The sequence below is a fragment of the Chinchilla lanigera genome, unplaced genomic scaffold (assembly GCF_000276665.1).
Source record: "Chinchilla lanigera isolate Chin_1 unplaced genomic scaffold, ChiLan1.0 scaffold00053, whole genome shotgun sequence".
Lineage (NCBI taxonomy): Eukaryota > Metazoa > Chordata > Mammalia > Rodentia > Chinchillidae > Chinchilla > Chinchilla lanigera.
This window is the reverse complement of record NW_004955454.1, coordinates 7732036-7748558: the sequence shown is the minus strand read 5'-3', so window position 1 is coordinate 7748558 and position 16523 is coordinate 7732036. Positions and strand designations below refer to the sequence as shown.

The following is a 16523-nucleotide window of genomic DNA, read 5'->3' as shown; positions in this document are numbered from 1 at the left end:
TGGAATACTACTATACAGCTGTTAAAAGGAAGGAAGTAAATCTTTCTAAGAAAAGCCACAATACGTCTAGTACAGTTCTGTTCTTGTAAATGAAGAGTAGGTGTTCACAAACACAGGAAATGAAGAATACAGCTGTTGAGCTCCAAGGAATAAACTTTATTATGTTTTTGGGTTTGGTTTTTCTTTTTTTTTCTTTGGTATTAGCCGTGCATTACTTTTATGGTGAGACAGCGTTAAGTGTTGTGTTCCTTATTAAGTTACAGCTCTCTGTGTTTTAGATTTCCACCATTCCTTGCTGGCAGTTCATCGGCTGGATCAGCCACATGGTAGCTTTACTGGACAAAGAGGAAGCCGGCGCAGTTCAGCACACCGTGGAAGAAATTGCTGAGCACTACCCGCAGGCGGTCGTTTACCCTTTTATCATCAGCAGCGAGAGCTATTCCTTCAAAGACACTTCTGCCGGTCATAAGAATAAGGAGTTTGTGGCAAGGTGATGTGAAAGAAAAACTGGGTTAATCAAATTTTACAGAATACAAAAAAAATGTGTGTGTAAAACCAGGTACCGGAAGCTTCCGTTTGTCTTCAGTTGGCTTCAGGCTGTCCTTGCAGCATAGAAAGTCTTGGGCATCTGTTTAAATGTATCTTTTTTGGGTATGATACTCATTCAGTATCTCTCCTTTTTTTTTAAATTGAGTTTATTGGTACATTTTAGATATACGTAATGATCGCATTCATTATAGGGAGTTTGTGTCTGTACGTGATATATTTAGGTTCCTCTTTTTTTCCCAATCCCCTCTGCTCTCTTCAACCCCGTTTCCCTCCCTACTTACAAAACTTTGTTTCCATTTATCCTTTCCGTGCTTGCCTTTATGCTCATAGTAATATTGGTGGAGACAGACTAGATGAGGTGCTTTTTGCAATCAGTCCCTGAAATCCTTCCTTTAATTTAGATACATAAGAAGCCCCTTCTGTGCAAGGACTCGGGAGACGGGCTGTGGTGCCCTTTCCACTTCCTCCGTTGATTTTGAGTGGAGACGTTGGCACAGCGGGTAGTGGTGTGCCTTTTTCCAGAATACCTCGGTGTTCCGCGTGCGTTCGCCGTCAGGAGCTGCTTTTGTCACAGGCTGCTTTGCCTCAGTACTTTGGGTGCTTTGCTTTGGAAGAGATAAAGCGTAAGCTTAGCAAAGCAGTGTGTCAGCGCATGCCTGCCTGACACAGTCTCTGAACAGTGTCTCTGTGACTGGATTGTTTTTTAAAAACTGGAGACAAAAATATGTCAAGAAAGTGACTTTTCCTTTCATAACTTCGGAAAATCTGTATTTCAAATTGTATATCTCAGAGTACCTACATCTACAGCAAGATCTACTTTCTCCTTAAGAATTACACCTCTTGAGAGAGAAGACATTTTCTACTTCATCTAATATTGGGTGGAACTGTGAAATTGCTCCTTCCTTAGACTGTGTAGTTAGTATTACACACATATATTTATATACCTTTATATAGTATATACATTATATATTATATATACATGTGTCTTGGTTACTGTTTCTCTCGCTGAAACAAAATGCCCAACATCCAAAATTAAGGAAGGAAAGGTTTATTTAGCTCACAGTTTGTGGAGGTTTCAGTCCGTAATCACCTGGCTCCAAGGCAGGGTGGCCTGGCACAGGGGCAGCAGTGCAAGGCGGCAGAAGATGGCAAAAGCAGCAAGAGCCAAAAAGGTTGGGGGGAAAGCAAGCCTCTTTCCCTCCCTTATATTGTGCGCCTGCTACCCACCCTCACCGTCTCTGTGTCCTCCTCTTCCTCAAGCTCAGGATGTTTACAAAGCGAGGACTCTGGCCCTCTGCTAGTTCAACTTCCAAACTTCACAATTGGATGCAGTGTATCAACCTTTACAGTATATATGTATGTATATAATGGACCTTGCTCTTCAGAAAATGTTTGGTTACCTATACCTGGTAAATATTTTTTATAGGATTAAAAGTAAATTGGATCAAGGAGGAGTAATTCAAGATTTTATTAATGCCCTGGAACAACTCTCTAATCCTGATATGCTCTTTAAGGTAACAGAACAGCTTTTGACACATAAAACAACTTGTGCCGGGCGTGGTAGGTAGCGCATGCCTGTAATCCCAGCACTGGGGAGGCTGAGGCAGGAGGATTAACACAAGTTTGAGGCCAGCTTGCACTACAAAGCAAGACCCTGTCTCACAATACTTATAAAAAACAAACAGACATGATTCTTGATTAGTTTCTTTTTCTTTCTATTTATTTATTTCGTACAGGACTGGGTTGCTGATACAAAAGATGAACTAGAAAGAAACCCTGTCAACAAAAGAAATATTGAAAAATTGTACAGAAGGATGTATGCGGCCTTGGGCGACCCACAGGCTCCGGGCGTGGGGCCTTTCAGAAGGAGGTTTATTCAGGTATGGACATTTGTCCTACCCTTATGGTAGCAGAAGCACCGGGAAGATCATTATGTACTTTTGAATGCTTGCTAATAAATCTGATCTTAAAATGTCTGTGGAATCTGTAAGCAAGGTACTGAGAAGATATGTTCAGGTCAGATCATAGCAGATAGGTCAGTAGGCAAAACCTCCAGGTTGTATTACATTCTGTTGTTCATGTTCAGATTCTTAGGTCTGAAGGTTACATATGGTTTAGTATTTTTAACTCTCAGAATGACTTAGTCTTAGAACGTTTTCATCACCAGCACAAGTAGCCCCCTGTCCATTCACAGCTACTCACCCGTGCCATTTCCTGCTCCTGCCAGGCACTACACTACTTCCTGTCTCCTGAGGATTTGGGCTCTTCTAGACTTTTCATATGAAAGAAATCGTACAGTGTCTATCTGGCCTGTTTCATTTAGCGTATGTTCAGAGTTCAGCCACGCTGTAACGTGAGTCAGCACCCCGATCCTTTCGATTGCTGAGTATTACCCCACTCTGGATATACCATATTTTGTTTATCCTTTCATCAGTTGATGAATATTAGGGGTATTTCCACTTTTTAGCTCTGAAGAATAATGCCACATATGCTGCATGTAGGGAGGCACATTTTCAGTTCTCGTGTAGAGTAGAAAACCACTTTGACCTTTAACTGTTTCTTTCCTTTTATCTCCTGACTTAAACTTATAGCCAGGGATTTTATTTTGTTTCTTGTATTTAGTAATTATTATACTGTCTGCTGTGAAATAGGCATCTTTAATGAGCTGACTAATTTTGGTAAGTCGAGATTGCTTTTAGTGGATTATTCCTGCTTGCAGTAGGGTGAGTTCTTAAAGGTAGGAATGTAGGAGGATACCTGACTACGTGTGGCCTCAGTGTGACTATGAAAACTTTCTGAAAGTGACGATAACACCATAAACCCCCGTTTTTGCCGTAGGACATATTATAGGCTTCACATCGTGTTACATATGTGTTGCTGGCTTTTGGATATGCAAGGGTCTCAGGACAGAAACTGATTAAATGAAGTTGTAAAGTGTACTTCAATCCCATGGGTTAGCATTTATAAAATCATACAATACTGATTTTGGACTAGTGTCATTTTTCTGTGTTTTTGCTAAACCAGTGACCCGCACACTTTGTGTACAGGCCCCGCCCCGCCAGTCTCTTGTCACCAGAACTTGCAGAAGCAGCTCTAGATGGGGCCTATGCAGACGGCCTGGGTGGCGGCATCCAACAAAATACTGTTTGTTAAAGCAGGCCGTGGGCTGGGTGTGACTTACGGGCCAGAAAAGCTAGAGCTTAAAGGCAGGCAGCTTGCCCACAGATCGGGGAGGGAGCTAGACCCAGGCGGTGCCTCAGAGGACCCAGGGCACCCCGGTGAAATGCGCTGGTCTCGGCACTGCCTCCGTCCTGCAGCCTGCTGGTCCTGCCGCCAGTGCCCTGTCTCTGACCACACGGAGAATGGCTGCACTTGGAAAAATTCTATGCAGCCCGCAGTGAGGACGGCACCTTATCCCTCTGAGGTTGTGACCACTTCCTCTCTCTGCCTGCCGGACACCAGAGAACTGTGCCCTAAACATCGCTCAGCTTGGACTGCTCTTCTTCCCAGCTGCCGCTGAGCTTGGCTGCAACTGACCCTTGCCCGGGGACAGCAGCGTGGTGGCAGAAAAGTCCCAGCATTCCTCCCAGGCAAGGCCTGGGGTGTTTTGGAGATTAATTTTTTTTTTTTTTTTGGTCCGGTACCGGGAACCGAACTCACGACCTTGCGCTTGCCAGGCAGGCGCTTTGCCGCTGAGCTAAATCCCCAGCCCCGAGATTAATTTTTTGTACTTTGAAAAAGATCTATCCAGAACTCTGTACATCAGACCAAACCAACAGATAATTCCCATTAATTTAAACAATAACCTACCAAAATAAATTGCCTCATTTTAGAGGCAAATAGCTAAATATTCCATGTACACTAAAGAATTGATTATATACTTTTAATTCATCTATAGATCACAGAAGAAATCTATTTTTGTCAATTTTCGTATAATGAATTATCTTAAAATAGAGCATATAATTCTTGTATACCAGATTTATATTATGCAATTAGTTTTGAATTGGGTAAAACGTTCTGTAATTAGTGATGATCCGTAAATCTTGAAAACTATTAAGTTGACAGTGATACTTTTGGATTTAGTTTTATTTTTGTTTATAGTAGGATTATCATTCAAATCAATATTTAAGACTAACACAAAGAAAACATTGACATATTCCAAAGTAGTGTACTTCTAACACTAATTGTTTTGGGACTGTAAGTTAATGTTTATTATGATTTTTGATCCCAAAGTGTCTTAGAACATCCCTGAGAAAGCAGCATTGGTATATTTTTCTCTTGAACTCTTATGAAGAACAGGCTATCCATGTTTACTGAGGCAGCACCTTTATTTTGTTGGTTGAAACTTTACTGCTAATAATTCATGTCACCATAATGATGTGGACCCAGAAGTAGACCATGCACACAAAGAAGTTAAAGAACCTTGCCAAATATTAGAACTTATAACGAAAGTCATTCTAACCGTGCTCTTCCAAAGGAACACAAGCCATAGACAGAAGGCAGACCCCAGATTTTTTAAGGTGTGGAAGTATTTGAGGGATGTGTAAGTATACACCTTAAAGGCACAGAAGAAGCCATATAATTGGGACTTGTTTGTGAAGAGAACTCACAAGCTGAGAGCCTTTTCCAAAGTTCACACCAGTGTTTATAGTACATTATTATTTATTTCAGGCCTTTGGAAAGGAATTTGATAAACACTTTGGGAAAGGCGGTTCTAAGCTGCCTCAAATGAAGCTCAGTGACTTTAGCACCATTACAGACGTGCTGCTTTCTAAAATGAGGAAAGATTCCCCCGGGAATCTGAAAGAATGCTCGCCCTGGATGAGTGAGTTCAAAGTGCAGTTCCTGAGAGATGAGCTGGAGATTCCCGGTGAGTGAACGCTCAGCGGTGCCAAAAGCAGGCTTTGATGAGGACAGAGCAACAGCAAGAACTGTTGGCTTCTGAAGTAGTGATGCTGGGGTCTAGACAGTTACCACTTCTTTTTCCAGAATTTTAAGCTTCCCCGTGTTGTTTATCACTAGGAAATCCATAATTACTATGAATTAATGCACTGTTCTAAATGGCTAATGAGATAATAGTTGTCTACTTCAGGTTATGACAGGTGTTCAGATTTTCATCTGGTAATTATGATAACTGGTAATCATAGATTTCCTCTGAACGTACCCATGCTTTGCTCCTGAGTAACTTTTCTTCAGAAATATAATACCTTACTTCCTGGGGTGTGTGTGTTGGTCCCATAAAAGGAACCAGGTAATGGAAATGACTGACCTGCGGAGAAGAGAGGATTTGTGGAATTGAGGATGGAGACATGTAGCAAGTTGACCAGATGTAAAACAGGCATCATTTTCCTTTCCTTTTTTATTTGTTTTGGATTTTTTTTTTTTTTTTTCTGTTTTGCTCTTATTTTTTGAGCCAGGGTTTTGCCGTGTAGTTTAGCTGGCCCTGAGTTGACTGCGTAGCGCAGCCTGGCCTCAAACTTGGGCCCTTGGCCCGTACCCATCTCCTGAATCCTGGCATTACAGGCATACACCAGCCTGCCTGGCACACAAGGCATGATTTTTCAAAAGAAATCTGTAACTCTCTGTTCTTCACCCTGCAATTTGCCAGAAGGAAAAAAAATTGAATCTGGTTACTCATGTTCTCATCCTGGTGAGTAGAAGAAGTGTATCTGGACATGTCTCATACTGTTCACTGGGCAGTTGTGTTCTGTTTCAAGAAAAGTATTTACGTAGGAGCCTCCTGCTATGCAGTCCGCTGCGCCTGCCTTGAAATTAGGCAGTGCTTCAGTGCATTACATTATTTTTCTTTAAACAGAAACCTTCGGTAAATCTTTTTCATATTAGATGTTTTTTCAAATTAGATCAAGATATGTTTTTCATGTATTTTGTTTTAGAGACAGGTTCTTGTAATGTAGTTCAGGCTGGCCTTGAACTCAGGGTGATCCTCCTGCCACAGCCTCCCAGGTGCTGGGGTTATACGCATACACCACCATGCTCAGCAACAGATATATTTTAAAATACAGAGGTTCTATCATAAGCTGTCTCTGATAAACTCTGTCGCTTATTTTAGGTCAGTATCACGGCAGGGGAAAGCCATTGCCTGAATACCATGCGCGGATCTCTGGCTTTGATGAGCGGGTAGGTATGAGATTCTGTGACCCTCCCATTACCGGGATGAGGACTATTGGTGTGTTGTGTGTTGCTCGGCAGGCATGAAAACGTATTTGTCTCTACTAAAAAAGGGGTAGCTTGTGTAGCTTGTGTAGCTCTCAAATTGTATGGAGTTTTCTGATTGACTGAATTTCTTAATAGAATGGCTCCAATATTTTAACACTATTTTTAAGGATCTAATAAAGAGTAAATTGTGTGTCCAATATAAAATGTGTGGAATGTAACCTATTACACAATGTTGTCATTTTGGATATTGCTTATTGCTAAGGATACCCAATTCGTAAGCACTTATTTGGAACCAAGAGTATTACATTCCCATGGGCATAGCATTTGGGCACGAACAGGTAACAGAAATGTTTTGCTGGCTTTAAACTGTGCTGGCCCGGGTTCTCTGACCGTATCTGCAGAGGGTTCTCTCTCTGAGGAATGCACGCAACCAGGCTTACTTTCCCCTTTTGACAGTGATGATGGACTCGCCTCTGACCATACTTAAAATATTTTCTTCATTCGTAAAGGTAAAAGTAATGGCTTCTATTAGAAGGCCGAAGCGCATTGTCATCCGAGGCCACGACGAGCGGGAGTACCCTGTCCTCGTGAAGGGCGGCGAGGACCTGCGGCAGGACCAGCGCATCGAGCAGCTCTTCGAGGTCATGAACGTCATCCTGTCCCGTGATGCCGCCTGCAGTCAGAGGCACATGCAGCTGAGGACGTACCGTGTGGTGCCCATGACTTCCAGGTTCGACAGGCGCGGGTGATCCCGGGGTGGGGTCCTTGTGTGACTGTCCTCAGAGGGTGAGGGCAGGAGGTGCTGGGCGTGTCGGTGCTTCCACCCCACAGGCAGAATGCCCACCTGGGCTCACAAAGCGGACCCTCGCGGGAAAGCAAGGGACAAGTAGACAAGAAGAGATCTCTTCCCTTGATTCTCCGGAACACATTTCCTAATAAAGAGCAATTGGAGTTTGTATTTATTCATAAACGGTATGTTTCTCTTCAGATTAGGATTAATTGAATGGATTGAAAATACTTCTACCCTGAAGGACTTTCTGTTGAACAACATGTCCCCGGAGGAGAAGGAAGCTTACATGAGGTAGTGTGAAGCCGGCTGCTGCTTCCCAGGGCCGCCCAGCCCCCGGCCTGCTTGTCCGAGCCCCGACCCTCCTTCTGGCGTCCGCGCTTTCTCCTTTACCTGTCACCCCGCGACGCGGCCCCTGTAACCGGTGCTCTAAAATCCCTCCCCGGCCTGGCCTGGAAGCTGCCCGGGCTGGCTGAGGGAAAGGAATGGAGTATAAGGTATAATCAGAGGTTGCATATGTTTACCACCATCTTCTTTTTAAGTCTTAACTTGGGAAAAAACCTTAAAGGAAATAAAATGAATAGCTCACAGAGCTGCAGCTACATTTACTTAAATACTTCCCCTGTGATAGGCGCTGTTCTAGTTCTTAATGTCTGTGAACTACTTCTCTCAGCAACCTGCAGGCTAAGTGTTATTTCTGTACAGATGAAGCAGCTGAGGTCCAGAGGGGTTAAGTCATTCGTCCCGTGTCACCCAGCCCAGAAAGGGTGCTGCCGGGATTAGTATCGATGAATTCTGGATCACACTTTGTGTTTTTCTTTGTCCTTTTCCCTATTTTCCACTTTTTCTGTGATGAACATATATTTTTTAATCAGAAAGGTTTTGTAATTTGGCTTTTGTTTTTCTAAATGCAAATAAGGACCATGCGGTGCAAGACATGCTGAAAGTAGCATTGCCGGGTTTTGGTGACAGCTGTCGGATGAAGGGAGAGGAAACCGCACTCTCATTCGGTCCTTAAGTGTTTAAATAGGAGCAAGATTTTCCTCAGTCAGGATCGGTTTCCGTAAAATTAAACGTGTTCTCATCCAACCCACCCTTTTTTTTTTTACTGTGGCGCTGGGAACAAACCCTGTCCACTTCTAATTCTACACACTTGAGTGCTTTGCCTAGCATTGCCTCTCACTTCCCTGCAAGACCGGGAAGCTGAGGAAGACATCTTCCCGGCCTCAGAAGTCCCAGGTCTCACCCGGTGCTAGGACTTGTTCCTCGTGAGCTCCCCAGCCTCCTCCTGGGAGGCAGGTGGCCCCCCGGAATCAAGAAGGGTGAGCGTGGGGTCAGAGGGTCAGGTGCCTTCCACGCGGGGAGAGGGAGGAACCACGCCAGCTCCTGATGCTGCTTACAGCCAGGCACTTCCCGCTCGCGGCTATTACACACGTTGCTACTTTTTCCTTAATTTAATACGTTGAAGTTTCACAGCTAGGAGTTTCATCTCTGTTAAAACTAAGAGGAGAGAGCCTGGTGCAGGGCACCCCGCAGACCTGCAGTCCAGCCTCAGGAGGCTGTTGCCCAACCATAGCAGGGTCACATGGGAAAATCGGAGGAGAGAATTTAGATTAAAATGCTCTAATCTATTTGTGAACTTAACATAGTAATAACCGAGGACAAATTAGTTTAAATGATTGAACTGCTAAGGCACATTTTTTTTTAAATCATTGTCTTTAGTTTTTGTTTTGTTTTTGGTTGTTTTTTTTGGGGTTTTTTTTTTTGTTTTTTGTTTTTTTTTTGGTGTTTTTTCCAGTACCAGGAATCGAACTCACGACCTTGCACTTGCCTAAATCCCCAGCCCCTGTCTTTAGTTTTTGGGTTTTTGTTTTCTTTCTTTTTTTTTTTAAGGAAGACTTGGTAAGGCTTTTGTCACAAAGCCACAAGTAGCCAAGAAATACAAATGCCACATTTGCCCAGATACTGCCTTCATCCTATGAGCCGTTATTAAAAACAGCTTCGGGGGCTGGGGATTTAGCTCAGCGGCAAAAGCGCCTGCCTGGCGAGCGCAAGGTCGTGAGTTCGGTTCCCGGTACCGGAGAAAAACCAAAACCAAAAAAAAACAGCTTCGCGGGTTCAAGTGAAGCATCCATTGTCATTTAAGAAAATAATGCACCACAGCCGTGGATCTCACGTGTATCTGCGAAAGAAGACACAGCTGTGCCCGCAGTGAGATGCAGATGGCTTTACCCTGTTCATCAAGTACACGGGCGTTTTGTCTGCCACTGCTCCGCGCGGCCTGTGCGGTGCACTGACTTGTAGGAAGCAGTTCTAGCCCGGTTCCGGGTCACACCTGGGTCACTGATGCTTATGGTTAGCTCATCCTGTTCTTCTCTGGGTGAAGCAGAGAATTTATTGCATAGGATTGCTTTGTGCCTGAATCTTTGCATAGGAAATTGCTCCGGTTTCTTTTGGAGTCATGAAGAATGAATAGTGGCACAGTGAAAATCTAGACCCGAAGTACCATGGGTTTCATGTGAACGCTGAACAGGAATAGAAGTTATGTTGATTTTTCCCTGCCACTTCCATTTCCCAGTGAACTGCTGGTGGGCTTTGCCTCTACAATGAGACAAGGCTAAAGACCTCCCTGATTCTGGTTCGCTTTCTCTTGTTAGTGGTGACATCAGAGCACCGTTGATTGACTACAAAGAATGGCTGGCCAGAATGTCCGGAAGACATGTTGGAAGTTACGCGTTAATGTACAAGTAAGTTTTGGTTTTCCTTTGTTTTAATCAGTTACTTTTTCTCAGAGTTGCATATTTACTTTTGATTCTTACAAAGTTTTGCCTTGAAGAGATCATCAAAACCTAGTTATTTCATATTTAAGCTTCAGTATAAATAGAGTTAGAATTTTTATTTCACGTTGTAAGGAAATTGTTCTGAGATGGTTTTGTATTACTCGATCATAGGGGAGCTAATCGTACAGAAACGGTCATGGCTTTTAGAAAAAGAGAAAGTAAAGTGCCTGCTGATCTCCTAAAGTAAGTACACTTGTGACTTCACAGATGTCTCAGGGGTATAGCAAAGACCACACATGGTGCCTTAGTCACTTTCTTACCGCTCGGACATACTGTCTGACACCCGCAGCTGAAAGGACGAGAGGGTTGTTTTTGGCTCACCGTCCTAGAGGGTTCAGTTCATGGCTGGCCGGCTCTGAGGCAGAAGCAGCGTGGCAGAAGGCGAGGGGAAGGAAGCTGCTCACATGGTGCTGGCCAGGAAGCAGAGAGCAAAGGGAGGAGCCAGAGAGGGGGATGCACCTTCCGGGTCAGCCCAGTGACCCAGCTCCGGCCAGACCCGCCTCAGCAAGTCACCGCGTCGCTCCGATCCGGCCGCTTCCCAAAACCCCAGCTCTGACCGCCTGCGGCACTGGGGCACGTTCCAGGTCTGACCCCTGACGCATGGCTGCTCTCTCCCAGGCGGGCCTTTGTGAAGATGAGCACTGGCCCCGAGGCCTTCCTGGCACTTCGCACCCACTTCTGCACCTCTCACGCGCTGCTGTGCATCAGCCACTGGCTCCTCGGCATCGGAGACAGACACCTGAACAACTTCATGGTGGCCATGGAGACGGGTGGCGTGATCGGAATCGATTTTGGACACGCATTTGGATCAGCCACCCAGGTATGTCTGCCTTACTCTTGTTGGCTACTTTAGGGTCCTCGTGTGGCTTTATAACACTTTCTTTTTTGTTTTCTGGATTTTTGAGACAGGGCCTCACTATGTAGTCGAGGCTGGTCTTGAACTCACTGTGTAGCCCAGGGTGGCCTTGAACTTGAAGCAGTCTTCCTGCCTCAGCCTCCTAAGTGCTGGGATTACAGGCATGCAACATCACCCCTGGCTCTAGCACCTTATAGACACGAATGGTTTTTAAAGAAGAAATGATTTGTTAAGTTGATTTTTGTCATGGTCATTAAATCTGACAAAAGAAATCTCATTGCAGCCTCATTGTAGGCTTGTTTGGCAGGTCATGGGAGATGTGATGATAATTTATGTAATCAAGTCAGGAATAAAATGCATTTCTGTATAAAATGAGGCCTTGACAGAAGTTTTGTGAAGCCCCATCGTTAAAGTGTCTTGCGTCCAACATGACACCAGCCTTTTCTCTGCCATTAACCTCTGGGTGTTCCCAGGGTGCGTCTTAATCTGCAGACTCTGTGACCCTCCACACACACCTCCGCTTTTCTCCTGGGGAGCTGGTACCTGTACGTGCCACATCGTGATGCTTTTAATAGATCTCCAGCTTGAGTGTATTCTTTTCTCTTGTTCAGTTTCTGCCGGTCCCTGAGTTGATGCCTTTCCGCCTGACGCGCCAGTTTCTCAGTCTGATGTTACCAATGAAGGAAACGGGCCTCGTGTGCAGCGTCATGGTGCACGCGCTGCGGGCCTTCCGCTCGGACGCCGACCTGCTCACAAACACCATGGATGTGTTCGTACGGGAGCCGTCCTTCGATTGGAAAGTAGGTTTTTCTGTGTGTTTGTCATGTTTATCGCCGTGTGCCAGTGGCTCATTCAGTGTCTCCGCTTACGTAGTGAAAATGTGTCAGGTCGTGTTTACAAAAATATCTGCATCGTTGTGTGCCGCCTTTCTCAACGTTCACGTCTGGGCTCTCTTAGCCTGAAAACCAGGTAAGAGACAGAAACTATTTGGAGACAGCTGTAGCTTCAAGCAAGTGTATTTCTAACTGGAAGTGGGCATGTGGACCTGCTGGTGATTGGTGGATCTGATTTCTCTCTGACGCAGCTTTTGGTTTAAAACTCGTCCGCATGAACTCTTCCTGGATTGCTAAGACAGTGCTGTCATGAGCCCGAAGGAGATCCAGGGCTGGGGATTTAGCTCAGCAGCACAGCGCCTTCCTGGCAAGCGCAAGGTCGTGGGTTCAATTCCCAGTACCGGAAGAAAAAACAAAAAAAAAAAAAAAGAGAGATCCAGAATCCAGCCCCCTAGGAATCCAGCCTAGCGGTGCCCGTCCTAGAGGAGCGGTATTTCCCGCCTCCCTGCGGCCCTCAAGCTCGCGGTCACTGTGGTGCGGGTCCCCCCTGGAATCAGTGTAAAAGGCGGTAGGGCTGATCCCAGTTACAGGCGTTTCAGGATCGTTACTTGATTTAATCTGCCTGAATGTGATTGTGTAGATTGTTACAATAAGTAAAGTCATGTTCTTTTCTTTAGAATTTTGAACAGAAAATGCTGAAAAAAGGAGGATCATGGATTCAAAAAGTAAATGTAACTGAAAAAAATTGGTATCCTCGACAGAAAATACATTACACCAAAAGAAAGTTAGCAGGTGCCAATCCGGCTGTTATTACTTGGTAAGATTGTTATTTGTACAGAAAGCAAACAGAATGCCAACAAGCTGTTTCTGGAAGAACAGATACACTGTATGTCCAAAAAGAGCACTTCGGGCCTGTGGCCGTGGTGTGGCTGTCCTGGCTGCTCGGGGGTGCCGGGGGTTGAGACAGGGTCTCACTATGCACTTCAGGCTGATCTTGAGCTCACTGGGTAGCCCAGGCTGGTCTCGAACTCACAACAATCCTGCCTCAACCTCCTGACTGCTGGGATTACAGGCGTGCACCACCACTCCCAGCTAGGTTAGCTTTTAGAATACTATAAAGCATGCAAAAAAAACATAGGGGTGCTGGGTATGGGGGCACACACCTGTAATCCCTGCACTCTTGGAGGCTGAGGCAGGAGGGATGCAAGTTGACACCCAGCCTGGGCAACTTAATGATTTCGCAAGACCTTGTTTCAAAATTTAAAAAAACTTAATGATCTGGGGATGTAGCTTAGTGCCGAGGGCCTGGGTTCAACCCCTAGTACCGGCGGGGGAGAGAAAACAGAACTTCTGTGCTTCACAGGGTACTTTTGTGCTTTGGTGGGGTATCTCGGATAAGTAAGCAAGCTGTGCATGTAGCTCTGGGAAATCAGGTATGCAGCATGTGCAAGGCCGTGAGTCCCGTCGCTGGGCCTGCAAATAAAAGAAAGTAAAAGGACAGCCCCACCAACTGGGGGGAAATATTTGCTAGTATCTGACAAAGGTTTTATGTACAAAATAATGCAATAACTCTTACAGCCCAATAAGAAGACACATAGCACAGTTTAAAAATGGCCGAAGAAATCAGACTGACCTTCCTTTAAATAAATTACACACATGGCCAGTAAGCACATGAAAAAATCTCAGCATAACTAGTTGTCAGGGAAATGCAAACAAGGCAGCTCGTCACACCCAGGAAGGTGGCTGTAACAGCTGTGGGCAAGGGTGCAGAGACGCTGGGATCCACATGCCCTGCTGGTAGGATCAGGAAATGGCACAATTAGCCAGGCATGGTGGTGCACACCTGTAATTCCAGCACTTGGAGGCTGAGGCAGGAGGATCACTGAGTTCCTGGCTGGCCTGAGCCACTCAGTGAGTTCAAGGCCGGTGGTGAACTATACAGCTGAGAGCCAGTCTCAAAAAAAGAAAATGGTGGAATTTCTGGGGACATGGCCTGACAGTGTTTCAAAATGTTCAACCTAGAGTTGTTCTTTACTCAGCAGTACATTTCCCAGGTAACTACCCAGGAGAAACAAAAAGCGTACATCGCCCCCAGAACTTGACAGTGAATGTTAATAGGAACACTGTTAGTGTTTTATTTTACTTCACATCTAACCTTTGGCTTTAAGATTATGATCAACAGGTAATTCATAAATGAGAGAGAATGTTACTTCAGAATAGCTATGAATGCAGGCAACAAAGGAAAAGCAATCTTTGTGGTTTTACATTTGTTCAATTTCTGTGACTTTATTTTTTATTACCTATTTATTTAGTTGTGTAATTTTTTTTTCCCAGTGATGAATTATTCCTGGGTCATGAGAAGTCACCTGCCTTTACGAGTTTCACAGCTGTCGCTCGGGGCAGCAGAGATCACAACGTCCGTGCGCAGCAGCCGGAGAGCGGGCTTTCGGAAGAGACCCAAGTGAGGTGCTTGCTGGACCAGGCGACAGACCCCAACATCCTCGGCAGAGCTTGGGAAGGGTGGGAGCCCTGGATGTGAGGTCTGTGGGCGTCGGCAGCTAGGGAGCGGTCTTGTGAACTCTCTGACTTGATCTGATTTGCAGAAGCCCTTCAGAGAAGGAATCTGTTTAGTGATAGAATTTTGTAGCGTGCGTTTTAATCAAGATCATGAGAAGTAGATGAATATTGATATGAATCAAAGAGTAGGTTTCTTGTAATAAAAAAAATACTTGTGGGCTCACCAGAATAATGATTAAAAAATAAATGAGGCTGGAGAAGCTGGCAATGTCAATAAACAGTGTTACGTCTAAATATCACCTAGAACGTGCTCATCCCTTACACACATGGAGATAACCCCCAGAAGACCTTGTCATAAGATTTTATACAAGCAAAGCCAACAGCACAACGGATACACAAGCACTGTAGCAATAATAAGGAAAAAAGGTAAAGCTGTAACCACAGCATATTTCAAAGTGATTGCACTGGGTATTTCTCTAGGTTTTTCCTTTCTTTATGCCCTTTTGACATATTAGGATAGATGTGCTCTACCAGAGGAAGAAGTCTCTATTTAGAAGAGAAATCCTGGATCTTAGCACTCCCCTGTTCTACTCTCACTCCCGGTGGAAGATGGATGAAAGTGCTTTGTACCCAGGCCCAAGAGAACTTCAGAGATCCACGTGTGAGGACGGGGAAGGACAGGACGCACACAGCCTAGGACAGGAGGGCGGGCGGCTGCGAAGGTGCCCGTGGGGCAGCTTGGGTTTGTCACTGCCCCGTTCGCGTCTGTGAATGGTCTCAAAAGCACCGTGGGTATTTATGTGGAGGTTACAAATACATCTGAGCCAATAGATGAATTTCTGCAGACATCAAATCTGAATAAAGAAGATCAACTAGAGGTTGGGGATTTAGCTCAGCAGCACAGCACCTGCCTGGCAAGCGTGAGGTCGTGAGTTCAATTCCCAGTACTGGAAAAAAAAAAAAAAGGAGGATCAACTATAGTTAACTGAGAGAACCACATGTGGCTGATGGCCACCACACTGGACCTCAGAACTCTAGCATTCTTTAAATAAAGACATTTGTGTAACTAGGTTCACATTGATATTACTGTACAATACGACAGTACATTCTGTGTCATTACTAACTGGCGATCTTTATACTACATGGAGGTGTTTTCACTCTTGTATGTTTGCAGGCATGATAAATACGTTCATGGGGGGAACTGGTACACACACATTACATCTTGATCCCTTTACTTCCTCTCTCTCTCCCTCCTACCCGCAACCCCCAGGTCCCCTTTCCCTTTTTACAGGCCCACCTCCCTGCTTCCTGTTAGCTGTCTTTTATTTTGCTGTTTAAATTAGCTATACTTTGAGCTTCTCATGTAAGAGAAGCCATGCGCTATTTAACGGGTGACAACTCCCGTGACAGCTCCCGTGACAGCATCCCCGCCTTGTTGCCTTCCATTCGTTGAGACACGGCCCGTCTTTGGTCATGAGTGCTGAGAGTTCTGTGGAGGCTCTGAGCGGCTGGCTGGTTCCTAAAGGTTGAAATGAATGTGTCAGCATGGTTGTGGCTCTGGCGTGTCGCCGGCTTACGCACGAAGGCGCTGGTGTAGCTGTGCCGGGAGGCCGCCCGCAGCGCAGCCCCGCCTTCCCGCCGGAGGGCCGGCATGGCGCGTGCGCCTCACTCCACCTCGGTATTTCACCTGTTTGGTTGCTTTTGTCTTCTTTGCATTCTTTATATTTGTTCTGGTTTGGATGATATTTTGCAAGGGAACAATATAATACAATACAGGACACATTTTACATGATTATTTATAATAGTCTCCTAAAAAAATTATAGGCAAAAGAGTGCAGGAAATTGTCCACACACTATAGACCAGGAATCCAGCTGAGGACCTGTGATAATGCCCTGCATGAGTCCAGCTGAGGATCCAGAGCCCATAACAATATCTCACGCTGGCCTGTTTCACGGATCTGTGC

General features: G+C 45.1%; 1 protein-coding gene across 3 annotated transcripts in view; it reads left to right on the top strand.

The window, feature by feature from the left end:
• The window catches only part of Prkdc (protein kinase, DNA-activated, catalytic polypeptide), a 157200-nt gene extending 142338 nt beyond the window's left edge, over positions 1–14862 (top strand). For all 3 annotated transcript variants that reach the window (XM_013520201.1, XM_005396037.2, XM_013520202.1), the window contains 13 exons: positions 279–490; positions 1976–2063; positions 2286–2429; positions 5221–5419; positions 6620–6687; positions 7236–7456; positions 7715–7807; positions 10171–10260; positions 10465–10536; positions 10972–11173; positions 11821–12009; positions 12720–12859; positions 14377–14862. In XM_013520201.1, coding sequence (XP_013375655.1) covers positions 279–490; positions 1976–2063; positions 2286–2429; positions 5221–5419; positions 6620–6687; positions 7236–7456; positions 7715–7807; positions 10171–10260; positions 10465–10536; positions 10972–11173; positions 11821–12009; positions 12720–12859; positions 14377–14581 — 1923 coding nt within the window. In that variant the 3' untranslated portion in view covers positions 14582–14862. The remainder of the gene's footprint in view (positions 1–278; positions 491–1975; positions 2064–2285; positions 2430–5220; positions 5420–6619; positions 6688–7235; positions 7457–7714; positions 7808–10170; positions 10261–10464; positions 10537–10971; positions 11174–11820; positions 12010–12719; positions 12860–14376) is intronic.
• The last annotated feature ends 1661 nt before the right edge of the window (positions 14863–16523 follow it).